This window comes from Podarcis tiliguerta (genome assembly GCF_965153285.1).
Source record: "Podarcis tiliguerta genome assembly, chromosome: 11".
Classification (NCBI taxonomy): domain Eukaryota; kingdom Metazoa; phylum Chordata; class Lepidosauria; order Squamata; family Lacertidae; genus Podarcis; species Podarcis tiliguerta.
In genome coordinates, this window is record NC_139544.1 from 10,612,954 (window position 1) to 10,640,053 (window position 27,100).

The 27,100-nt window shown below is 43.3% G+C and overlaps 1 protein-coding gene across 5 annotated transcripts in view; it reads right to left on the minus strand.

Moving 5' to 3' along the window:
- Positions 1–27,100, minus strand: part of CNTNAP4 (contactin associated protein family member 4) — a 277,455-nt gene that overhangs the window by 40,768 nt on the left and 209,587 nt on the right. For all 5 annotated transcript variants that reach the window (XM_083403660.1, XM_083403659.1, XM_083403662.1 and 2 more), the window contains 3 exons: positions 23,040–23,196; positions 19,258–19,385; positions 1,252–1,422 (listed from right to left, as the gene is read on the minus strand). In XM_083403660.1, coding sequence (XP_083259786.1) covers positions 1,252–1,422; positions 19,258–19,385; positions 23,040–23,196 — 456 coding nt within the window. The remainder of the gene's footprint in view (positions 1–1,251; positions 1,423–19,257; positions 19,386–23,039; positions 23,197–27,100) is intronic.

Below are 27,100 nucleotides of genomic sequence, written 5' to 3' on the forward strand. Positions count from 1 at the left end.
CCAGACTCTAGGGTTGTACGCTCATCTCACTCTAAAGGCCGGGAGCCAGCGATGTCCGCAGACACTTCCGGGTCACATGGTCAGCATGACAAGCTGCATCTGGCAAGCCAGCGCAGCACACGGAACGCCGTTTACCTTCCCGCTGGTAAGCGGTCCCTATTTATCTACTTGCACCCGGAGGTGCTTTCGAACTGCTAGGTTGGCAGGCGCTGGGACTGAACAACGGGAGCGCACCCTGCCGCGGGGATTCGAACCGCCGACCTTTCAATCGGCAAGTCCTAGGTGCTGAGGCTTTAACCCACAGCGCCACCCGCGTCCCTTGAGAGTTGATAGTAGATGCTTATTTCCCCTCAGAGAGCTCAGGGGCAGACTTTGACAATTTTTCATGATATGGTGCCCTATGCAAGACCAAAGTTGGTGTCCCCAAATAGATCTTCTCAATTATGGATCTTCTCAATTATGCTTCCCCCTCAGCTCGGCGCCCTGTGTTGGGGAAACACCGGCATTGCCCTAAATCCGGCATTGTATAGAGTTACCATTTCTTGAGTGATTTAACACCCGACCCTTCTTCCCAGGTAACTGTAGCTCTGTGTTGGGAATAGGAGTGTCTCCACCCCCATTGTTCTGCCTGGAGACTGAGGTCCAGCACCGAGGGCCTTCTGGCGGTTCCCTCACTGCGAGAAGCCAAGTTACAGGGAACCAGGCAGACGGCCTTCTCGATAGTGGTGCCCTCCCTGTGGAACGCCCTCCCATCAGATGTCAAAGAGGAAAACAACTACCAGACCTTTAGAAGACATCTGAAGACAGCCCTGTTTATGGAAGCTTTTAATGTTTGACAGACTATTGTATTTTAATATTCTGTTGGAGGACACCCAGAGTGGCTGGGGAAACCTAGACAGATGGGCAGGGTATAAATAATAAATTATTATTATTATTATTGGAACCCCCAACAACTCTCAGAACCCTTAACAAACTACAGCTCCCAAAATTCTTTGGGAGAAGCCATGACAGTTTACAGTGGTACAAGAGTGCTTTAAATATATGGTGTGGCCACACATATCATTTATGCTCCCCATGGCAAGGCTGATGGAGCAAGGTCTCCTTCTGACCAGTGCTGCTCTGAGACCCATATTTTTGTGCAGTTTTTGGAATCGTGCCATTGCAAAGTTATGCTGAATGCATCTATCTAGAGACACTTGAACCAAACAACCATATATATATATACGTAATATTATATTAAATTGGACTTACAATGCAGTTCTATCCTTATGAAGTCTTTAATTCCCAGATTCTCTAAAAACACACCAGAAGAAGCGGTTGTCTTAAAGAAAAAGGACACATCAGCACTCAGTTCTCCATGAAAAGTGGGGAAATGAAGATATGAGGCCTCAGTGTTGAAGGAGGCTGCATTCCAAAACTCCCCTAATGGCAGAGAGAGGGAGAAAGTCAGAAAAACATTGTTACATGCAGTGCATTTAAATAGATGCAAACAGAATGCATTAATTTCCCCCTTCTCTTGCAATTTCAATCCAGAGCTCTATAAATACTGCATAAATAGGGGTCAGTGTGTTGGAAGATTCCATTCCACTTTTATTTGCAGGCATGGGATTGTTACGTGCCACATGTCTGTTTACATTCCAGCACAGTTTGCTGGCGTAAGCGGAACTTCCACTGTATTGCTTTTGTTTTGACTCTCTCTCCGAGAAGACGGCAAGGAGAGACGACATGTTTCTTTGTCCTGATTTATGATTAATAAATCCGTAGTTCTTAGTATGTATCCACAAGCCTCAGCCTCTTCTGTTGTGCAGTTCATATTGCTGAGTATAGTGTGCTCAGGTCTGGGAGGCTCGAGTCACTGATTTATGTCGGAGCTAGAGGTTGATGGATCTTCGCAGCAGCAGAGCTGAGAAGGAGATGATCCAGCTGGGGGCTACCCAGCTGGCCTTTTGACCCAGGATGCCGACACAGTGGTCTTGGACCAGGATACTTAAAAGCCCTCTCTTCCCCTACAAGAGCCTGCCCACCTGCCTGGATCATAAAGTCATTGCTCAGAAATGCTCTTGGTCAGTAGGAGTGCCAACTTGGACCCGTGACCGTATCTGATAAACTTCAATTGAGGACACAACTTTATGTGAGCATCCCTGCAGCGATGTCATGCTTTATGCCTTTATACTGATCAAACTGCAGATATATCTGTACCCTCCCATGTCCTAAAAACCAGGCCACCAGACTCCTCCATTGATATCTCTAGGAGTGCTTCGGATTGTTACATGAAATAGCCAGTTGCTTTGTAACTAGGCTATTTCCTAGTTAGTGGGTATTTTAGAGAACATTGATCTTGCCTAACACATTTGTAATAGAACACAGACCCAGGGATGATATGTTTGACACTATGCTGCACATTTAAGCACACCTTGTTATTTCTGCCGCTAAACCCTTACACTTTTATCTGTCACTTTCATAAGCTCTACTGCTTTCCAAGTCAAATTAGGCACTTAGCATCTTCCTGTGGATGCCAAAATCATTTTCTTGTGCTAATTCAATGTGTTTTTAAAATAATATATATATAATATAGTTTGCAAAATGAGCTGATGCTTAGAAGTTAAAAATTGTCAACACCAGGTTCCAATTATGGTTAAGAACATTGTGGAATGTTTAACAAGAAGGCAAATGGAGCCAACGTAATGGAGTAGAATAATGAAACATTAATATATTGTAAAAGCTGAAACAAACTTGACACTGTACCACTTTTTATACTTTCCAAACAACATTCAAAGGACATTTTTCTAAAAAGTATTTTCTAAAAATTCCTTTATACCCATTGTTGTGGGAAATTCAAGCATTTTACTGACGTGCGCTTATGTATCTTTAAACATCAGTGCTTGTACATCTGGAAACCTTGGTTGGACCAGAGTTTCCAGACAAACATTCAGAGGAGCTTAAATCCTCAGTACTAAATTCACATAACATTCTGCCAACTATCACAATCATTTGGGCAAAAGCCTAGTTCTGAATGGTAATTTATTGTGCTTCTGGATAGGAGCTTATTGTGGAATTTGTGCTGCTCATGTGCACAAATTTCCTTAGCAGCGTTCGCATGACGTGTACTTTTTACATTTAATCATGGAAAATCTGATGAGCAAAAATAGCCTGTTATACATCCTGGGTCACTGTTGCTGTGGAAGCTTATCAGCACTTCAGGGGGGGGGGGTGGATTAACAAATATGGAGCGATGTTTTGGTGGGTAGCTTCCATTTGCCAGCGCCTGAGCAAGACCTACAAGCACGCCTATTCCCACTAACTGGTGCTTGCTGAAAGCACTTGCAATTTCAACACCTCAGTTAAGAGCATGGGTAGGTAAACTAAGTCCTGGGGGCCGGATCCAGCCCAATCACCTTCTAAATCTGGCCCGCAGATGGTCCGGGAATCAGCGTGTTTTTACATGAGTAGAATGTGTCCTTTTATTTAAAATGCATCTCTGGGTTATTTGTGGGGCATAGGAATTCGTTCACCCCTCCCCCCCAAAAAAATATAATCTGGCCCCCCACAAGGTCTAAGGGACAATGGACTGGCCCCCTGCCGAAAAAGTTTACTGACCCCTGGTTAAGAGGAAATGTTTATAAAATCTACATCGGTGCTTTTGTCTTACACAAGTCTTGCACAAGACTTCCTTTTCACTTTTGTGCAGGCCACAGTCAGGTTAACAGCATTCTTGCAAAGACCTCAGGATTAAAAATTAAATAAAACAACCACAAAAAGCAGTGGTTATTGACCCAGCCACCCAAAGTCCAAACCTCTATCTTTGCCCTTGTGAAATGTCTTAATTGAGACCGGTAACATTTGCTATTGCACACTTTCTGGGATTGTTTCTAAGGTATACACATGTTTCCAAACACATTCAGTCAAAGCTGCACCTGCTGGTGTGGGTGGCAAGTGGTAAAACAAAACAACATGAATATTCGTGACTGGAAGATAAGGAAATGTGTGGAATGGGCCAAATGGACACATGGGGGGGGGGAATGGAACTTGGTGATATAAGGTGCCAATCTGAATTGTCCCATCTACATTGCCTTTGCTATTATACAATTCTCTAGAGATTGTGAGCATGTGTACATGTTTGTGCTTCGAGCCCCAAAGCCCATCCCAAATGGAAATAAAGAGACAGTGGAGACAGAATTTAGTTTAAATGTTAATGGGCAAATTTTGGCCACAACTTTATTAAAATACACAAATGTGACTGGTATTGGCTTAGGCATTGGTACCAAACTATATCTGGCTCCTGCCCCACCCTGCAGTGTATATTGACTGGTGCTCACCCCTGGGGTCCCCGGTGGTCCTGGCATGAGATCCAGACCCCCAGATTCCTTTAATGGAATACCCTATTCATTGGAGGGGCAGGTGATGGCCGCACCTCCCCTCCCCACATTCCCCTAAACCAATGCCTAACTGCCAAACCTTACAAAGTTGTGACGATTGCTAAGAGGTAGGCAAAAACCAAGTGGACACAGCCAATCTGCCACATTGGAAAAAAATCCTACCTGGCCCCCGTTCCAAAAACAGGCGACCAACCGAAGTCCAAAGCAAGGCCAAACACGACCTAATTAACGGGTGGGTGGGCGGGTGTTCAGCAGCATGAAGCAAAAGGAGGTCCCTACGTCGTGCTGCCAAATAGATACCCCCAACCCCCAACCTTGCCACGCTGCTGATTGGCTAAAGGCCATTGGCATAACTGTGGAACCACCAGCTTGGAGCGGGGCAAGCCCCACCCACCAGCCGGTTAGGGAAGAGTTTCAGGGCCAAGCACAACATAGACCCTGTGTTAGGAGGATCCAACTTGTGCATGACTGATAGGGAAGAAAGAGGAAGGGTGAGGATGGGAACAAGAAGAATTAAATTGAAATTTAAAAATATCCAAGTGCTAATAAGGGAACCTGTTGAGGTAGCTGTGAGCAGCAGTTCCTCTCTACTAGTTGCATCCATCAAACAAGTAAGAGCTGTAGTTCTTACTTATTCTGAAAATGTGGGTTCTTTGCAAGGGTGTTACTGGCTCAGAAATGTAAACAACAGGAAATACTGACAATGAAAGAATGGAGAAGGAAGCTGCTAGACTATGCTGAGTTGGATAAAATGACTGGGAAGATCAGATACTTAAGAGACCAAAAGTTCACAGAAGACTGGGGAAAATTTGTTGAATATCTGGAGAGTATAAGTGAGGGCCAAATAATGCTAGAGGGATTTAAAAAAGCACTGTGAAACGTGAGAGGTATTGTTTAAAGGGAATAGAGGGAAAAAAGGTTTAAATAATGACAATACAAATATAAGAAATGCGTAAACCAATAATGACTACGAAAGATTTACGGAAAAGCTGAAGGAAGTCCAGAAAAGAAAGACTTTGTGAAAATTTGGATGTGAAAATAATGTATGATTTGTTTTTGTTGTAAATTAATAAAAATTATTTTAAAAAAAGAAAAAAGAAAATGTGGGTTCCATGTGCTACTTTGCATCTTGCAGAAGAAAACTGAATACAAAGCTGATGTGACAATTTATTGTACACCATAAATGAAAAGCATTAACAAAGCAAGGACCTTGTGGTCTTTTTCTATTTTTCTAACAGCTTTGAAAGCCATCAGCTTGGAGAAGTGGATGCAAAATATGGCTTTTGTCGCACTCATAATTACTGATGGAAAAGGAAAGTGATCCTAACCTTTTATCACCTACCATAAAGCTATTCTATATTGTGCACTTGACATCCACAAAGAATTCATGCCAGCAGGGATACTTTGCCTGCAATCCTGACTATTATAAACTGCAGCTAAAAATACATTGCCATTCACCCCCGCCCCCTCAAAAATTGCCTCTTTACAGAAAGATGCTCCTCTGCAAGCCACTCATGTGCTCCCAGGCTTCTTGGAGACAAATTCCCAGTGTTTACTGAGTAAATAACATTAGCTTTCCCCAGTAGATAAGCATGCAGATGATCTGTCTGAAGGCCTTTGAGATAAACTTTCGCATAGTGCATCAATAGGTAGTTGCCTACCTGAGAGATGTCTCAGGCTGTAGAAAGGCAATGATTTTTAAGAGTTGAAAGCTGCAAGATGGATGCTTCACTCTCTAAGTTGGACGCACACATTTCTTTTGTCTCCGTGTCTTCCCTATCCAAGCGTACTTTTGAAATGCTGTGCTATGAACAACAGCAAAAGCTGTCTGACCTGGCTTGATCCTGGGCGCTATAATATTACTATAGCCGTGTTGTTGTATTTTCTACACTAAAAGGTGCCAGAACACACCTCCCTCAGAAGACCTACTCCAGAGCCCACAGAGGATATCTTCAGGCTGGGGGTCTGGTCTCTTCACAAACCAGAGGCAGCCTCTGTCAGGCAATAATAACAATAATAATTTATTATTTATACCCCACCCACTCTGGGAGGCTCCCAACAGAATAATAATAATAATAATGAGCTAAAACATCAAACATTAAAAACTTCCCTAAACAGGGCTGCCTTCAGATGTCTTCTAAAAGTCAGATAGTTGTTTATCTCCTTGGCATCTGATGGGAGGGCATTCCACAGGGCAGGTGCCACTACCAAGAAGGCCCTCTGCCTGGTTCCCTGTAACACTTTGAATTGTGCTCGGAAAAGTACTAGGAGCCAATGTAGGTCTTTCAGGACCAGTGTTATATGGTCTTGGCGGCCACTCCCAGTCACCAGTCTAGCTGCCTCAGCCTCCTTCAAATGGGCAGACCGCCTCTTTCTCCTGGGACAAAGAGGTGCCCTGCCCATGCGAAGGTGGTGATGGCAGCAGCCCTAAACAGAGCCCATTCCACTTGAAGAAGAGGAGGAGGAGGAGGAGGAGGAGGAGGAGGAGGAGGAGGAGGAAGAGGAGGAGTTTGTATTTGATATCCTGCTTTATCACTACCGTAAGGAGTCTCAAAGCCTAACAATCTCCTTTCTCTTCCTCCCCCACAACAAACACTCTGTGAGGTGAGTGAGGCTGAGAGACTTCAAAGAAGTGTGACTAGCCCAAGGTCACCCAGCAGCTGCATGTGGAGGAGCCGGGAAGCGAACCCGGTTCACCAGATTACAAGTCCATTGCTCCTAACCACTACACCACACTGGCTCATGTAGTGGACTAAACTCATGTAGGGTTTATTTTAAGACCCTTATGCTGCTTATTCTAACAAAGTTGGTTTCCCCCCTTGCTGGGTCTCATAGTTAGCAATGGATAAACTGCTTAGTGATATTACTTTTTAAGGAGAAATGTATAAAATGAATAGATGAAGGCCACTTAAGGCTTTCAGGCAAGGCCAGCATTATTGTATGTAAGAAAATGTATTCATGAAGAATCTTATTTGAGGTAGCTAGACTTCAGTTTAAAAAGTGCAGGAAAGGAAGTCCAGTGTACTATAAATATAATACACCTAGTCAAGTAAGTAAGAAACCTTTGCTTTCAGGATTTCAAAGACACAATAAAAAGAATATTAATTAACTCTTTTTTAAGTTTTTGCAGCTTGCAAATAAAATGCAAACATACAAAGGAAACATAAGTCAGGAAAATTATTAGTTTTGAATACTGTCCAATTTGTTACAAAGGAGCCTTTCATCTATTCATTTTATACCCCTTCCTCTTGGTTCATGTGGGAACCAATGACACTGCAAGCAATAGCCTCCAGAAGATCAAAAGAGACTACGAGGCTCTGGGCAGGAAATTGAAGCAATTAAATGCACAAATCGTCATCTCATCTGTCCTCCCAGTTGAACGACGTGGCCCAGGGAGAGAGAGGAAAATAGTGGAAGTAAACAGCTGGCTTCGCAAATGGTGTAAACAGGAACGGTTTGGATTCTTAGATCACGGACTGCAGTTTCTTGAGGATGGACTTCTGGCAAGCGATGGGCTGCACCTCACAACGGTTGGGAGGAATGTTTTTGCCAAAAAACTAAGAAACCTCATCAGGAGGGCTTTAAACTGACTAATGTGGGGGAGGGAGACAGTGCTCCTGAAGGTAGGAGTCTATCAATTGATGAAGATGATCATCCAAATGTCATAGACCAAATGGAGCAAACAGCAAGCAGACCTAGTGGTGGGAGGAAAAAATCCTTAAATAAGAGACACGGGGGAATGACTAATGGACTTCAATGTCTGTACACTAATGCACAAAGCATGGGAAATAAACAAGATGAGCTTGAGCTCTTGGTACAGCAAACTAAATATGACATAATAGACATCACTGAAACCTGGTGGGATAAGTCCCACGATTGGAATGTAAAAATGGAGGGATACAATCTATTTCAGAGAAACAGACCAGACAAGAAAGGAGGAGGAGTGGCGTTATATGTCAGGGATGTGTATACCTGTGAAGAGATCCAAGATTTAGAACCTCAAAGCCAAAGTGAGAGCATTTGGGTCAAAATTAAGGGAGAGAAGAATAATAGTGACCTCATTGTGGGAGTTTACTATAGATCCCCAAGCCAAACGGAGGACATAGATGATGCCTTCCTGGAACAGATGGCCAAGCATGCAAAAGGAAGGGAGATAGTAGTAATGGGGGACTTCAATTACCCAGATATTTGTTGGATGTCAAACTCAGCCAAGAGCATAAGGTCAAACAGATTCCTCACTGGCCTTGCAGACAACTTCATTGTCCAGAAAGTGGGAGAAGCAACAAGAGGAACAGCCATTTTAGATCTGGTCCTAACCAATGTCGATGACCTGGTTAATGGGGTAGAAGTGGAAGGATCATTAGGCGCAAGTGATCATGCTCTTCTGAAGTTTACTATACAACGGAAAGGAGCAGCCAAGCATACTAGGACTCAATTTATTGACTTTAAGAAAGCCAACTTCATAAAACTTAGGGAAGTGCTGGGTGAGATCCCATGGACAGTAATACTAAAAGGAAAGGGAGTTTGTGATGGCTGGGAGTTTGTTAAGAGGGAGATAGTAAAAGCACAACTTCAGGCAATACCAATGAGATGGAAACATGGAAGGTGCCTAAAGAAGCCAGGGTGGCTATCTAAAGAACTTTTAACTGAGTTAAGATTAAAAAAGGATGTGTACAAAAAATGGAAAAGGGGGGAAACCACCAAAGAGGAATTCAAACAAATAGCCAGCACGTGTAGACACAAAGTCAGAAAAGCTAAAGCACAGAATGAACTCAGGCTTGCTAGAGAGGTTAAAAGCAACAAAAAAGGCTTCTATGGGTATGTTCGTAGCAAAAGGAAGAACAAAGAAACAGTGGGGTCACTCAGAGGAGAAGATGGTGAAATGCAAACAGGGGACACAGAAAGGGCTGAACTCCTCAATGCCTTCTTTGCCTCAGTCTTCTCCGATAAAGAAAACAATGCCCGACCTGAAGAATTTGGAGGAAATGATTCAGCAGAGGAAACACAGCCCAGAATAACTAAGGAGATAGTACAAGAATACTTGGCTAGTTTAGATGTATTCAAGTCTCCAGGGCCAGATGAACTGCATCCAAGAGTATTAAAAGAACTGGCAGATGTGATCTCAGAACCACTGGCAGTCATCTTTGAGAATTCCTGGAGAACAGGCGAAGTCCCGGCAGACTGGAGGAGGGCAAATGTTGTCCCTATTTTCAAAAAGGGGAAAAGAGAGGACCCAAATAATTACCGCCCAGTCAGTCTAACATCAATACCAGGGAAGATTCTGGAGCAGATCATTAAGCAAACAATCTGTGAGCACCTAGAAAGGAATGCTGTGATCACCAATAGTCAGCATGGATTTCTGAAAAATAAGTCTTGTCAGACTAACCTGATCTCATTTTTTGACAGAATTACAAGCCTGGTAGATGAAGGGAACGCAGTGGATGTAGTCTACCTTGATTTCAGCAAGGCATTTGACAAGGTGCCCCATGATATTCTTGTAAAGAAGCTGGTAAAATGCGGTCTTGACTATGCTACCACTCAGTGGATTTGTAACTGGCTGACTGACCGGACCCAAAGGGTGCTCATCAATGGTTCCTCTTCATCCTGGAGAAGAGTGACTAGTGGGGTGCCACAGGGTTCTGTCTTGGGCCCGGTCTTATTCAACATCTTTATCAACGACTTGGATGATGGACTCAAGGGCATCCTGATCAAATTTGCAGATGACACCAAACTGGGAGGGGTGGCTAACACCCCAGAAGACAGGATCACACTTCAAAACGACCTTGACAGATTAGAGAACTGGGCCAAAACAAACAAGATGAATTTTAACAGGGAGAAATGTAAAGTATTGCACTTGGGCAAAAAAAATGAGAGGCACAAATACAAGATGGGTGACACCTGGCTTGAGAGCAGTACATGTGAAAAGGATCTAGGAGTCTTGGTTGACCACAAACTTAACATGAGCCAACAGTGTGACGCGGCAGCTAAAAAAGCCAATGCAATTCTGGGCTGCATCAATAGGAGTATAGCATCTAGATCAAGGGAAGTCATAGTGCCACTGTATTCTGCTCTGGTCAGACCTCACCTGGAGTACTGTGTCCAGTTCTGGGCACCACAGTTCAAGAAGGACACTGACAAACTAGAACGTGTACAGAGGAGGGCAACCAAAATGGTCAAAGGCCTGGAAACAATGCCTTATGAGGATCGGCTAAGGGAGCTGGGCATGTTTAGCCTGGAGAAGAGGAGGTTAAGGGGTGATATGATAGCCATGTTCAAATATATAAAAGGATGTCACATAGAGGAGGGAGAAAGGTTGTTTTCTGCTGCTCCAGAGAAGCGGACACGGAGCAATGGATACAAACTACAAGAAAGAAGATTCCACCTAAACATTAGGAAGAACTTCCTGACAGTAAGAGCTGTTCGACAGTGGAATTTGCTGCCAAGGAGTGTGGTGGAGTCTCCTTCTTTGGAGGTCTTTAAGCAGAGGCTTGACAACCATATGTCAGGAGTGCTCTGATGGTGTTTCCTGCTTGGCAGGGGGTTGGACTCGATGACCCTTGCGGTCTCTTCCAACTCTATGATTCTATGATTCTATGAACCGTCTATCAGCACAATGTCATTATGATACTCGAGTGTTTGAATCACAACACACACTTGTTTGTTTCTTATTTGCAAGAATACTATTGCAAACGCCCTTATAAAATTAAACATAAATTTCCCAACGTCCAAACACCAGGAAGCATTCAGATAATGATGGTGGCAGTGTATCAACAGAACAGCAAAAGGCAGCTTCGGCTGGGAGACAATTTGCAGCCCTTATGTTGCAGATCAATGGGGGAAACATTATTGGCAAGTTCTCTACCCAAGGATGATAAAGCAAAATATTAAACCTGGCACATAACATAATACCGTTAAGGAGCAAGGTAAGGAATCCAGAGATCTAAGTTTTATTTTCAAACACAGATGTCTACTATGACAGAAAGGAAAGGCCTTATACTTTCTATATTTTGCTTTTAAAACTGTACAATATTCATTGCCCTAAAGCAATTTTCACTAGCCTGGTGCCTCCGGATACAATTCTCATCAGACTGCTTTCAATGGACGGTTAGTCCATTCAACTTAGTCTTGTCTTCTCTGACTGTAGTTGTAGTAGTAGTTTGGATTTGATATCCCGCTTTATCACTACCCAAAGGAGTCTCAAAGCGGATAACATTCTCCTTTCCCTTCCTTCCCCACAACAAACACTCTGTGAGGTGAGTGAGGCTGAGAGACTTCAGAGAAGTGTGACTAGCCCAAGGTCACCCAGCAGCTGCATGTGGAGGAGCAGAGACGCGAACCCAGTTCACCAGATGATGAGTCTACCACACTTAACCACTACACTACACTGGCTCTACAGGATGATTGACAAGGGTCTCTCCCAGCCCTACCTAGAGTTGTCGGGGATTGAACTTGGAACCTTCCGCATGCAAAATGGATCATTAACACTTAACTACATCCTTCTCCCTTGGAGCTGTAGCAGAAAACAGACCAGATCTGTTGAAGTGAAGGCTGTTCTAAAAGAGGCTATGAGTTTGTTCATCAGCTAACAACAGGCATATGCCCCACTACATTCTTTCCAGGAGGGCTAGAGATTTTTCGCTCTATAGGACGCACTTTTTCCCCCTCCAAAAATTAGGGGAAATGTGTGTGCATCCTATAGAGTGAATGCAGGCTGCACGGCTAAGCCCAAAGCTGCAGAGCGCTCCGTCTCACTGTTCTAGCTTGGGGATGGCTGTGCGCAAAGCCTCTGCAGGGCAGCAAGGTGCCTTCACCCCGCTTCCCCGCAGAGGCTAGAAAGGCTGTACCCAAGCCAGAACAGCGAGACAGAGGGCTGTGTCTCCCTCTTCTAACTTGGGGATGGCTGCGCCCAAACCCTTTGCAGAGCAGCGAGGTGCCTTCACCCCGCTGCCCTGCGGAGGCTACAAAGGCTATCCCCGAAGCCAGAACAGTGAGACGGTGTCACTGTTCTAGCTTGGGGATGGTAGCTGCCTGAAGCCTCCAGAGCACAGCAGGAACTCCCGCTGCGCTCTGGAGGCTTTGGGTGAATGCACCTTGTTTTAGAGGTGGAGAACAAGAAAAAAAAATTCCCCCCTGTTCTCCCCCTCCTATGGTGCGGTGCGTGCTATGGGCTGGTGCGTCCTATAGAGCGAAAAATACAGTACTGTAAAAATAAAAACAAAAGATAAGAGTCTGGGGCATCTGCCACAGAGGTGGATTTAGAGGAGAGCAACAAGTTGATTTGCACTGGGTGCTGAAGGTTAGCAGGAGCTGGGACCGAGCAACGGGAGCTCACCCCACCGTGAGGATTTGAACCGCTGACCTTCCGATCAGCAAGCCCAAGAGGCTCAGTGGTTTAGACCACAGCACCACCTGTGTCCCACACCCAAGAGAGAAGATGTAGCAGGGAGTGTCACAACAAAGATGAACAATGGGAGGCAAGAGGTGATGGGGCACCAAATTTTGGCACTGCACAGGGCACCACTGACATTTTAAAGCCCAAGGTCCGCCACTGATAGATGCCAAGGCACCTATGAGTACTGGGTTAGTGACCCTAGTTGTACAACATCATCTCTCTGCACAGGAGGAAGATTAGCTAAAATTTCCCTATGATTAAGTTATCTATCCATGGCACATTCCACAATGTGTGTAACTGAAGTTGTGCAGGCCTGCCATATTCAGAACAGAACTGATGGGTTCAGCCAACCTGCTTATACAGAGCTCAACTACAAAGCAACAGTAACAATTTTCTGTAACTATCCAATCACTGAATGTCACTTTCAATTCCTTATTTGCATACGTGGACCTGAGTGAAAACTATCTACAGTATCCCCCTGCTGACCCAGGGTGAGAACTTCAGTACATAACAGTTGTGAGAGGAAGTTATATCCTCTAAAATCCTTCCATAAGGGCAAGGGGGAATCAGATGAAAGAGCAGGGAGAGATGCGATGAGTTGACTGTGGGGTGTGGGTTGAGAAAGAGAGTTGGAGATGCAGTGGGCTGGCAGAGAGAGAAAGGCTTCTGTGAATTGAGGATGTGGAATTCTGTGAAAGTGTGTTCTTTCGGAACAGAAAACCAGGGATTCAAAGGAGTGGGTCTATGTTTTGTGGCTGAGAATCCACCTCTGCCGGGTACTTAGTTCCACTGGGCAATCTCATGCTCAACACTTCCTCAAAATTCCAAAAGGTGCCCATCGATCAGCCACTTGAATTAAAATAAAATTAAAGATGATCAATGGACTTTGAATATCAAAGCTAAAGCTGCTGTTTTTAATAATAAAAAAGCACAACATAAGCCCGTTTTAGGACACAATAATTTATAGCGCTATTTAGCTTTCCTGTTTTCCTTAAACAGGTCTTTTATTATGTAAGCACACGGCAGAGTGGTTATTGGACCCGAGAGATTACAGAAGTTTTCCATTCCAATCCATTTAATGGAGCCTTTGGTATTTGGGTCAGAAATTGAAGTAGATGTTCTTTCACGCTGCCTTCCAAATAGTGTCTAGGTGAACAACTATGAGAATAAGGATTTATGTATGTTAAAAAGAAGACAGAATGTGTGTCATACGAGGAGATAAACTTTTTAGTGGAATAATATAATTTGGTTTTTGAGAGTGGTAGCAGCAGACAGAAACAAGGATCTCTGGTGGGCAGTCAAACTATGTTCCTGGACCCAGTAATATCCATTTTTGGAGTTTTTTACCCTTTCTTCCCTGCTTGCTCTTATTTTCATTGTTCAGCATCCCTAAAAGGAAGACTGGAAATAAATGTTATGGCATTTCCCATAATCTGCAAGTGCATATTAGAAAACAGCTCACTAATATTCTGAACTTAAAAGAAAACTAAGCTGTATACCATTCCCTGTATTTTATGTTTCTGTAGAGGAGTCTGCTTATTAATTTGTCATTGGTCTTATTTTAGCATTTTAAAATGAACTCCATATTTTAATAACATTTGTTTGATGCTGTTCAAGTATTATTGAAAACTGTTGCTCAGGGGATTACTGAAAGAGAGGGGGGCAGCTCAAAGAGGAGTGCAGGCTGAGCTGGCAGAGAGAAAGGACTATGTAATCCTAAACTGCATAATAAATAAAATATAAAATAAAATAAAATAAAATATAAAAAATTGCCACAGACCACTGTGGCCCCACCCAGCAAAGGATCTGATTCCAACCACTCCCTACTTCCTTTGTGGGTCTATGACACTTAACCGGGTGGTGGGGGATGGGAATGATAATAATGATAAAATAATAATTTATTATTTGTACCCCGCCCATCTGCAGCTTGAGATTTACTGTGCAAGGGACAGTTAGATAACACAAAACTAAGAGAGATAAAGCAGGGCAGTTATTGCAATAGAGTTTACATGCAGACTTTGGCAAAGAAAAGAAAACAGGGAGTGACTGTAAAATGGGATTTTACAGATGATAATAAGGGGTGTAAAAAAAAAGTTTGGGTATCTTTGCGCGTGTTGTACTTGAAATGCTACCAGCAGACTCCAGATATAAGGCGGGTGGGTCTATTAGGATTAAAAGTGCTTTGAGCAGAATGTATTAAATGTATTAAAAATGTCGCCCCAAAGCCAGAAGGAGTTACAACTAATGAACTAATAAAATGTCTCCCTGCTTTTAATTACTTTGCACCACTTTATAAAATGGTGCAAAACTGGTTACCAGCATGACATGTTTGGGTAGTGGGAGGCAGGGAGAAAAGTACGGGGAACATATTCACATTACTGAGGCAAATTGGCCAACATTCCTTTTGCCCAATCAGTTATGAGTAGTTCACTAACTGGGGCATAACAGGGTTGAGATGCACATTCGATAACCTACCTTTCACAGAAAGTAATGTGGAGAGATAGCCCTTGCTTAGAAGGATGCCTGGATGAACGTCTAAACTGCAAATATTGTCCATTCGTACATTATTTTCAGAGGGATATGCACTTAGATGCTTAGCTAAATAATCCCCCACATCTTAGCAGTGAGTGGTCTCACACGACTGCGCAGAGCTAGAGCTGGATAGGAGCAAATGCCTTGTGCTGAAATTCTGGAGGGCAACGAAACTGCCAGAACAGCAGAGCAGCAACTCAGCAGAACAATGCGTATGGACAAGCAATTAAAATGAATGACAACTGGAAGGCAGAGCTCTTTTCAGATATGATTTCTGAAAGTTTGACACTAGACCAAGACAAGGCCAGGCTGCACCAAAACAGCTATTCCACCAAAATAAAAAAAAAATCATGACTATGATGCAGGGCTTTGAGGAGAGAAGTTTTCATGAAATGGACCCTCCTTCCTTTGTTCCACTGATTCATTTTGAGTGACTCCCATCTCTTAGACTTTTGGTACCTGTTAGCAACCATTTAAAAAGAGGAGGGTGTCCAGAGGAGGGCAACCAAAATGGTCAAAGGCCTGGAAACGATGCCTTATGAGGAACGGCTAAGGGAGCTGGGCATGCTTAGCCTGGAGAAGAGGAGGTTAAGGGGTGATATGATAGCCATGTTCAAATATATAAAAGGATGTCATATAGAGGAGGGAGAAAGGTTGTTTTCTGCTGCTCCAGAGAAGCGGACACGGAGCAATGGATCCAAACTACAAGAAAGAAGATTCCACCTAAACATTAGGAAGAACTTCCTGACAGTAAGAGCTGTTTGACAGTGGAATTTGCTGCCAAGGAGTGTGGTGGAGTCTCCTTCTTTGGAGGTCTTTAAGCAGAGGCTTGACAACCATATGTCAGGAGTGCTCTGATGGTGTTTCCTGCTTGGCAGGGGGTTGTACTCGATGGCCCTTGTGGTCTATTCCAACTCTATGATTCTATGAAAAAGCTGGTGGCCTCTGGTTGCCTAACTACAACACAGAAAGATCTGTGTGAGAGTTCTTTCAGGAGGAGAGCCAATTGCAAATCTTCTGTTACGATAACATATAGTAAGTAGCAGTCAGATTTCTCCTTCCATCATCTCATTTGGTTGAGAGTAAACAATTTTACGAACATCCTAGATGCTCCCATGCCTTCCGTTTATAGAGACAGAGATACATTACATAGAAAGATTGCTATAAAGCTAGTTTTTTAAAAAAGAAAGAAAGAAAAGAAAATGGTAGTGAATGATTCAACAGCAAGATTTTATTGGAGAGGGTGACTGACATTTACTGTGCACTAGTACTCTCTGTGTGGAGGAATGTTGCAAAATTTAGTCTGGGAAAGGCACTATGCTTTTCTCAAAATCTTCTGAAAGGCTTTGAGCTTAGAATACTCTGCTAGATTTGCTCCTCCAGTGCAAAATCACCAATACCTCCTAGAGTCCTTACCAGTGCCAGATTTACGTATAAGTTAAACAACCTATAGCTTAGGGCCCCACTCTCTTGGGGCCCCCAAAAAAGGGGGGAAAGGGAAAAAAAACTATGATAAAATACATATTGCGTTATGTGCAAATGGCTTTAGATACCTATATGAATTACCATATAGCACATATTCAACACAAAAAAACAGTGACAATTTGTTGTTGACAAAGGACAGCTGGACATATAAAGGGCCCCATTACCTCCAGTAGCTTAGGGCCTCATCAAACCTAAATTCGGCCTTGGTCCTCTCCCAGTGCCATCCATGCAGAGAACCCCTAGGCTGCAACCATCTTCCACACAAGGTCATTTTCTCCTCTCATCCTAAATTATCCCTTTGCTCCCACATATCTGTAATTTACAAATGTACTGCCATTGAGCATAGTGGTTCCATTTAGCTGGCATGCAGGCTGAGGCAGGCTATGGGAGACACAGAGCATTGATTTCAGCTCCAATCATAATTAAGTTATATATTTAAGAAGAAGAATCTCTGCTTGAATAGGCATATGCTTTTTTCAACTTTCTGGATGTTTTTTGTGCCTGTTTTGAAGAAGTTCTTTTCAGGAAAACTTTGAATAACCATTATGGGTCTGGACAATTTTTATTCCAAAAGGAGTCAGCTGTTATGCATTCAGTTGCTTCATGCTGCACAAAATTAATAACTGCAATAGTTCTCTCCTAAGCACTGATAGACCTTTCTTGCATGAATTGCTTATCTTAACTTTGCATGGACAGGCGGAGTCCCCTGTAACCCCCTGAGTCAAATAATGACTCAAGACAAAGTGCTATAGGATTAAAATTGGCCACAATTTCATTAAGTTTCAGATGTAGGGAGACTTTGGCTCAGGAATTGGACATTTATCCCTCCCAGTCCCCAGCTGGGGATCTGGGAGACATTAGGATTATCCAGAATTTGTGGGGATTGACCTGGTTCTGGAGAACATGTGTTCAAGCAGAGAGACCGCCCCTCATTTTGCCACCGTCGCAGGGTAGAGCACTGAAAACCTCTCAGCATATGACCAATGCCTCCCCTCAAAACAACCCCTTTAACGGGGAACCCATGGATCACCGTCACAAGGGGGGCGTGGGTCACCGCTTCACCCCCCCACACACATTTAGGAAGATAGACTAAAGAATTCCACCCAAGGCCTGAAACCGCCAAAGTTGTGACGTTTTGCTATGAAGAAGAAGAGTTTGGATTTGATATCCCGCCTTTCACTCCCTTTAAGGAGTCTCAAAGCGGCTAACATTCTCTTTTCCCTTCCTCCCCCACAACAAACACTCTGTGAGGTGAGTGGGGCTGAGAGACTTCAAGAAGTGTGACTGGCCCAAGGTCACCCAGCAGCTGCATGTGGAGGAGCGGAGACGCGAACCCGGTTCCCCAGATTACGAGTCTACCGCTCTTAACCACTACACCTGCACACTGGGAAAGACAAAACCTGCTAATGCAGGAAAATTCCTTTCCGGCCCTTCAACAGTGATCCTGACGTAGCAGTGCCCACGTACCCGTGAAGAAGAGTTTAACCTGCAAAAGAAGGCTTAACTGAGGGAGGGTAGGATGGGAGAAGCTCTGGAGCCAACTGCCACTTTGCAGGTAAGATTCACCTTCTGTTGTGTGGGTAGGATGGTCCCTCTCACTACTTGGCCGATCCCCTGGCAACACCTCCCCAGGCAGGATTGGGTGATTGGCTGAAGTAGGCGGAGACCTCCAGGTATCCAGCCTGGGGAGGGCAAAGCCAGCCCATAGTACCAGGAGCTGCACTGGGATCTGGGGGGCTGAGTGCAACAACGCAAAAGGCCATTTGATGGCCTCCATTTGATGTGGAGAGCGGTCATTATGGAGAAATACTGTATCAGTGCCACCTAGCTATGCTTGTTATATTATTAGGAGTAATAGGTAGACCTCCCTTGCTTGTGGTCCCTCCCCATTTCCCTTATCAAGTTCTTGCCCTTGAGGATAATTGCCATTTCAGGGTCACTTACATTTTATCCTCAAAGTTTGAGTGCATGCACTGGGCTGAGAGATATATTTTTCGCCAGCCACTCTCTCACAACTTGACTCACAGTTCAGAAGGAGCAGCTGATGTTTCAACCATTGGAACTATAGGTGGCGAAACTATCTCTGCATTTAAATGCCACTTTAATTCTCTCCACCCTGCTCTCAAAAAGTATTTTGCTTCAGCCCACTCCCCAATACATAGCTGAAACAAAGCGCTCTATTTTAAGGTGGGTAAAATAGCTGGGAAATGCTCCTTGACAATTCAGTCCAGCTCTATTTGAAACATCGAATTTTGTAGCAAAATGTATGTTTAGCCAATGCAGGTAGGTTATTACATTCAGATTGCTGACACAGGAAATGCATAAAGTAAATTTAGTGTAAAAAATGAAAGAAAAATAATGGTTAAAGGTCAAGGCCTAAGAAACAGCAGCTCAAATTAACTCCCATATAAAGTGTACGATTGCAGGTAGCAGATGTTAGTTGACATAAGTTCAAAAAACAGAATTACTTACTATCACCCTGGCAAAGCAAAGGCCCAAGTTTGTAAGCTGCTTCAGAATTTGGCCGGTTTGTATCTGTGATGAAAAGTTCTGTTACTGGTAGGTGGTCTTTATAGGATAGGAGCCCAGTGTCATTGGTCCTAGAACATATAAACAAACAAACTTTCAGATAATGCATTAAGCAGTTATGTGAATGGATGTCATTGTCTTTGTGTTAATTGTGTCTAGCAAATGGCTGAATTTTTAGCAAATGCAGATGGATAATACAGTGAAGGCATAGAAATGTTTACCAAAATGGCAACAGAGAGAGGGGCAGGGAGGAGTTAGAACTACATGCAGTTTTATATAAGGATGACATTTCTAAAGTCCAGTTTTGGCCAATAGCCTTGTCAAAGGAAATCTACATATATACTGCCCCCCCCCCCGATTTATGGAGACTTTGATGAAAGCAATGAGAACTCAGATCTCTTTCATTGTAGACATTGAAACATAACTGAAAAGTTGTGTCTGTGCTCAGACCCGTGTGTGTATTCCTTGCAAGGAAGATGTCCTTCGGAGTAACCAAGTTCCACGCATAACTCGGCTCTGATGTGAAACTGATGTGCATTGAGTCAGATCATTCACCTATCTAGCTTAGCATTGTGGACACTGACTGGCAACAGCTCTCCAGAGTTTCTGAATGGACCCTTTCCCAGCCTAACAGAGATAGCAAGGACTGACCTTTTAGTATGGAAACAATCATTTGTCTGGAACAAATAACGGAAATAACGAAAAAGGCCATAATCATTATTGATACCTGAATGCCACAAGCTATTCTTTTCCTATCTTTTCCAATTGAGAATATATAGTGTTTATGTTCATTTCAGTTTCTATAAGGGTAGGAGACTCTTACATTTGTCAAGTGTTCAAATTCTTACAACAGGCAAACGTGTGTGTGTGTGTGTGTGTGTGTGTGTAATATATGGTTGAAGGAAAACTGAGAAACTTGCAAGAAAAGGCTTACATTTTCTACTTCCTTTGCTATCCATTTTTTATGCTTGCCATTTCATCATTTCCTTTGAGCCTCAGCATTTCCAGTCCCTCTTATCTAGAAGTTTTTCATTAGCAGGAGAGGATCAGTCCCCCGCAATCCATTGAGCCTTTTGTCCTTGAGTCAGGACGGGATGAGGGTGACCAGTTTAAATGGTGAGTGTTGTGTGGCTGGTGGCCATTTGACAGGTTCTAAAGGTAGCTCTGCCCGCTAGTCAATAACCTCCAAGTTACTGGACTCTGATGCCTGGCAGACAAAGAACCAATGTTCATTGAGAGCCAGTGTGGTGTAGTGGTTAAGAGCGGTAGTCTCGTAATCTGGGGAACCGGGTTCGCGTCTCCGCTCCTCCACATGCAGCTGCTGGGTGACCTTGGGCCAGTCACACTTCTTTGAAGTCTCTCAGCCCCACTCACCTCACAGAGTGCTTGTTGTGGGGGAGGAAGGGAAAGGAGAATGTTAACCGCTTTGAGACTCCTTAAAGGGAGTGAAAGGCGGGATATCAAATCCAAACCCCTCTTCATTTTGCCCTTTAGTCACATTAGACCCCCAAAGACCCAGAACGGAATATGGGGAAAACATTTGAAGTGGCAGCAGGAACAGGAACCGCTGGGGCCTGCAAGGCCTCAGAAGCAGTGCCACAAAGGGGGAAGGGACAGCTTTCCTTGCATAGAATACTTTGGGAAGATTTTGAGAAGGTTAGCTCACAATGGTGGTCCTGTCAAGGATTGTACCAAAGAGCTTCATGCCTGCGGAGCCAGGGACCTCATAGTTTCATTGGCGGTATGTAGCTGGTCACTTGGTCACCAGACAAAATGACTAGCCTGAACTCTATGCCTTCCCATCCACATGAGATGTTGAAATCAGAAGTGAATCTCAGAGAGTTGTTTCACACTCCAGTTACTGTGGCCCACTGATGTGACCTCACTGTCTGAAAATACTTATTCCTTTATGAAAGCTATTACTATGTGGGACTATTACAGTTCCCAAGTTTATCCGTGTGCCTAACTAAACCTTTTCTCATATATATATCTGTCCGAGATTTCTCCTTGTCACAGGGAACACTTTAGGACGAAATTACAGCACGACAACAAAAAATGACCTTTAACAAAACCCCCCCAAAAAAGAGATAAAAATCTAGGACACATTTTCAAGCTGTGTGCCTGAAGTTGGGCTTCTGAGTTCATGCAAGGAAGAAAGAATTGCTCTAATAGCAGGTGAACTTTGATACTTTAAAAATAGCTGTTTCCATCTAAGTAAGGATTTAGGATCCTAATTTTTAAGATGTTGCTGCGAAAATTCTACCCTGTTATTCTGAAGGCACCTCAAAACAGCATGAAAAAAAGAAATTTATATCATCCTTAGACAAAAGCAGCTATCACAATGCCATTTCTCACCGATAAGAAGGGGAAGGAGTTGCCAGGAATGTGGACATGTGTTTGCCGGGAGCACAGCAGGATTCCAGTGCTTGGAGGACTTCTGGTCAATCGGGTTGGCATAGACCTTTAGAGAACGGCACCACCGCCTTCCCTTTCTGCCTCAACAAGCCTATGCAACATTGTAGGATTAGCCATTTGAGTGCTGAGTCAGGATTTTTGCCCCATGTGGTGCTCCCTACTCATATGTTAAAGCGCATGGTGATGTTGTATGTATCTGATTTACTTAATTGGCTGCCTGTCCTTTCATAGTCAGGAAGTGTGGGCAGGAAGAGAAGTAAGTTTGGAAACCTTGGTAGGCACCCTAATTGAAATAAATTGAAATATTTTATTGTCATTTGTACAATTTGTATACAGTGAGATTACACGAGCACCCCCCACTCAGCTCTCTTAGTCTTAATTCCCCCTGTTTACGGACGCACATCCACCAAACCCGGAAGTCAGTTGCCCTGTTGTTATCTTTTCATTCAGCAGCCTAACAGCCCGTGGATAGAAGCTGCTCTTTACCCTGTTGGTGCGACTAATCATGCTTCTATATCTTCTGCCTGAGGGCAGGAGATCAAGAACGTGCCAGCCAGGGTGTGAATCATCCCTGAGAATTTTCCTCACTCTCCTGAGGCAAAGTTCTTCCGCTATTTCATCCAGCGGATTTACCGGACAGCCCATAATATATTGTGCTGTATTCACCACCCTCTGTAGGCACTTCCTATCAGTTGATGTCAAACCAGCGTACCACACCGTATTACTACAAGTAATACACTTGAAGGGTGAAAGGATTGTTAGTCTAAGGTTACCAGATTTTTTTCAATGAATCCGGGGACACTTTTCAACTTCAATGGATTTTGTATGGGGACTGATTTGTAAATCCGGGGACTGTCCCTGGGAAACGGAGACATCCAGTAACCTAATGTTCGTCCACCTACTTACCATTGTCAGCTAGCAGAAGCCTTTGAGTCCTGGAAACTTTAGCCTATCAAATGCTGCCCAGCATGGTTTGTGTGTGTGTACGTGTTTGTGTAGCAGCCAGCTGCCTTCTCAGCTTGTCCTTTGGATGAGCAGATGAGGAAGGCAAAGAGCAACATCTGATCGATCCACTGTATTTAGCCAGGCTGGCAATGCCCAGCAGGTGAAAAAGGAAGCCTTGGACCCAACTGTCTCCTCTATACTTCGGTTGTGTTGTTGTTTGATGCTTGTTGCAGAATAAGATGAATAAAGATGGCCTCAACGGATGTCTCATGAATTAATTCTGTTAGGATGAGTGGGTGCCACATATTTTGACATTCAACATTTTAACTTGTTGAGAACAAAGCAAAGAATGAAAACAAAATCACCATTCGTTTCTGTCAGCATCACAGTTGCAGTCATGATGTGAATCAATGCAGCTTCCTTGTATTCCACAAGCACATTTCTGAACATCTGGCCTGGAGCCTCCCCAGTATGTCTGCGTCTCATTGATTTTTCCAACCCACCAGCTGAATGGAATTCCATCTAAAAGACAAGTTAGAGAAATTTGCAATTTACTGTTCCACCTGTTTTCCTTCAACTCTAAAGGAAAAAAGATGCACAAATGAAAAGTTGCAAAATGTGACTTTTAAAAAAATAAAATTGGCCATACTTCTTTAAAATGGTAACATATTTTTTTCATTTTAATGTTTCATTATCATGAACTAAATTACTTTCAAAACTTTCTGCTTATATTACTGGAAGAAGAGAACTGGTAGTCCCTAAATCAGTCAGGCATGGTATTAGAACCATTTATCTTAAGGAGGCCACTTACACAATTTGCTTTATGACAGCATATGAAGAAGGAAATGCCCTCATCCCCCAAAATCTAGGTAATTTATTATGTGATGTAAAAATCAATAGAAGATTAAGAGTTTACTAGTGAGGAAACTGCAAGTGTCTTATCTCATAAAGGTCTCGTTTTGATAATAAAAGATGAGTAAGTATATACTAATATACTAATTGAGCATATGCTCAACAGAGTTGTGTACAGTGGTACTTCGGTTTAATAACAGCCCTGTTTACGAACTATTCAGTTTACGAGCTCCGCAAAACCAGAAGTAGTGTCCCGGTTTGTGAACTTTACCTTGGTCTAAGAACAGAATCCAAATGGTAGAAGGGCACCGCCAGTGGGAGGCGTCATTTGGGAAAGCACGCCTCAGTTTAAGAATGGTTTCGGTTTCAAGAACAAACTTCTGGAATGGATTAAGTTCGTAAACAGAGGTACCACTGTACAGTCAAACCTCAGTTGTTGAATATAATCTGTTTGGGAAGACCATTCGACTTCTGAAATGTTCGACAACTGAGGCATGGCTTCCGATTGGTTGCAAGAGCTTCTTGCACCCAAGTGGAAGCTGCCTTGGACGTTCGGGTTCCGAAAAACATTTGAAAACCGGAGCATTTACTTCCAGGTTTTCAGCGTTTGGGAGCCGAAACATTAAAAAATGGTGCCGTTTGAGAACCAAGGTTTGACTGTACTTACTGGGAGAACAGCAAATGTCAAGAGTAAGATCATGTAGCAGGTTTTTTTGGCTCTCAATGAACTATAAGAGGAGTCTGCAGGATCAGGCTCATTCAGTGAAGCATCCTGTTCTCACAGTGGTCTATAGGAAACCAGCAAACAGGATTGAAGCGCAAGAACACTCCTCCTGTGGTTTCCAGCCACTGGTTTTCAGAAGCACTGCTTCCTCCAATTGTGACAGTAGCCAATGCTTTGGGCTAATCTTCTTTTAAAGCCATCCAAGTTGATGGCCATTCCCTGCCTCCTGCTGGAGTCAGTTTCAGCTATGAAGGTGTGCCGTGTTAATCATTGTCGCTTTAATAACTTGCCTGGTGGCAAGAAGCGACATTGCAGAGCCAACTCTGTCCGCAGCACTGGTTACAGTAAAAATGAGGGAGCCTTAATGCAACACTACTGTACATTAAGGCGAGAGATGCTGCCAGCTAAACAGAGCGATAAATGCACAAAATATACAGAAAATGGTAATTACTAGAGGATATGAAGCATGAAGATAATCAATCTTCAAAGGAGAAGGAAGGAAGGTGAACTTTGCAATGAATGCAGAAGTCGAGGCACACGGGGAGAATAATGCCCTATTAAATTGTATGGCAACACTTTGGTGAGTTCTGCTTTTGTTTGCGAGAAGCATTCAAGCTTTCAACAACAACCCCCCACCAAGAATCAGGAACTTATGCCTCCCTTTGCCTTCCTAACAACTGTCAGTACATATTGCAGCTCACTGTTAGACAACTCCTCTGCTACCCTGGCAGTCTCTCTGCTTGCAACATATCGACTCGCTCACATACTATTCAACCTGCCAGCCCAGCAGGTCTTCAAAAAAACAGAACCCGAAGATGAATAATGGCAAGAATGCTCTCCCATATATTGTGTGTGTGTTTAGCTTTACAACTTATCCTGAGTGGGACGGTGGTGGTGGAATAGGAAATCCAGATAAAAGGTCTACATAATTTACGAAAAATCTCATTTTTAAAAATCCTGCACTCATACCCATATAAAAATGCCACAATTCAATGGTTCTGGAGTGCATCTCTTATCTATGTTCTCTGCCATTTTCTTCTGACTTGGGAGAAAACTATAAAGAGTTAGGGAATATTTAAACATCTAAAAAAAATAATAGATATCCTACTGTGATTTTGGATCTTCTTTGAAATCAAGAATATGCTATGGTTCGTCACTGGCGCCTACTTATTAGACATGCAAATAGGCGAATGGGATGCTGAATGTTTAGCAGGTATCATGAAACATTTCACTCTTCCTTTCACATGGCCTTAGATGATGAAGTGTGCAAGTAACAGTCCATCTTCAGTTTATTAGGAAGAAACAAAGCTACCTCACATTTTTCATCTTGTTCTGTACTGGTAAGACTGACTGGCAATGCCTGTCCAGGGTTTCAACGGGGGACATTCACACTCCTATCTGCAGATGTCAGGACATGAACAAGAGACCTTCTGCATGCAATGCAATCGCCCTATCACTGAACTATGGCAATATCTAAACACAGCAGCAGAAAGGTGTGCTAGTTGTGCACATGGAAAGCACTTTGAAGCATGCATCCATGTGATCAAAGCGTGCACCAGTGGAGTTTGCAGGGATTGAATGTGGGAACTTTTAATGCAAGGCTATGCAAGCTATGGCCTTTCTGTCAGGTGAACAACTGAGATCAAGGGATTTAAGTATTATATTATGTCAGGGACTTGGGAGCTTTTTTCAGCCTAGAGACTACATTCCTTTCTGGGCAAATTTCCAAGGTTCATATGCTGGCCTGGGGGTGGGAGGTAGTACACAGCCAAAGGAAAAAGTTGATGGACCAAAAATGTAAATTTTCCCTTTGTACAGTAGGCTAGTTTCTACACATGCTCTCACATCCCACTCTTTCCCCCTTCCAGACAAACTAGAGGTATTAGCGCTTTGAACAGGTTTGCTTGAACAAACTATTGGTAAAGGAGGTGGACTGGAATTTGCTTTGGATATTGGGGGTGAATACGTTTTGGCTAACAGAGCGTGCATTTCTGAGTTCTGCATTCTCAGATTACTGTGGAGTTTTCACACAAACAAAAGGATCCCGGAGGAAAGATAAGCCAAGTCTCCAGAATGTAATCCAATTTGCATGTTCATAGAGCAGAGCCGTAAACTGTCCTCCTGAGGGTAAAGGCAAGCCAACATAAGTTATCTATCTGAAAACCTGAGCTAGCTCTGCTTTGTGACACTATAGAACTGCTATGAAATTTTAACAAGCTGTACTACGTTAATTTCAATGTCAAGCCAGTCTAAAGCCATGTACAAATTTGGCAAAAACCAATAAAACATTTCTTCTGCTCTTCCCTATCACAAATAGCATAATAAACTTCTTCTTAGCCTTCTGGTGAGAATTGATTGTTTAACCTTGCAGATTTACTTGCTGAACCCCAAAACAATGTCACTTGCCCTCGCCAGCAATGTGAATACCCCTAGTTCATTACCACCACCACTCTGAATTTGTGTTTAAATGAACCATGAACACCTGGAATACATGTCACTATGACTCATACCTATTGTTAAAGCTATGGTTTTCCCAGTAGTGATGTATGGAAGTGAGAGCTGGAGCATAAAGAAGGCTGATCGCCAAAGAATTGATGCTTTTGAATTATGGTGCTGGAGGAGACTCTTGAGAGTCCCATGGACTGCAAGAAGATCAAACTATCCATTCTTAAAGAAATCATCCCTGAGTGCTCACTGGAAAGACAAATCGTGAAGCTGAGACTCCAATACTTTGGCCACCTCATGAGAAGAAAAGACTCCCTGGAAAAGACCCTGATGTTGAGGGTACCAGGAGAAGGGGATGACAGAGGACGAGATGGTTGGACAGTGTTCTTGAAGCTACCAGCATGA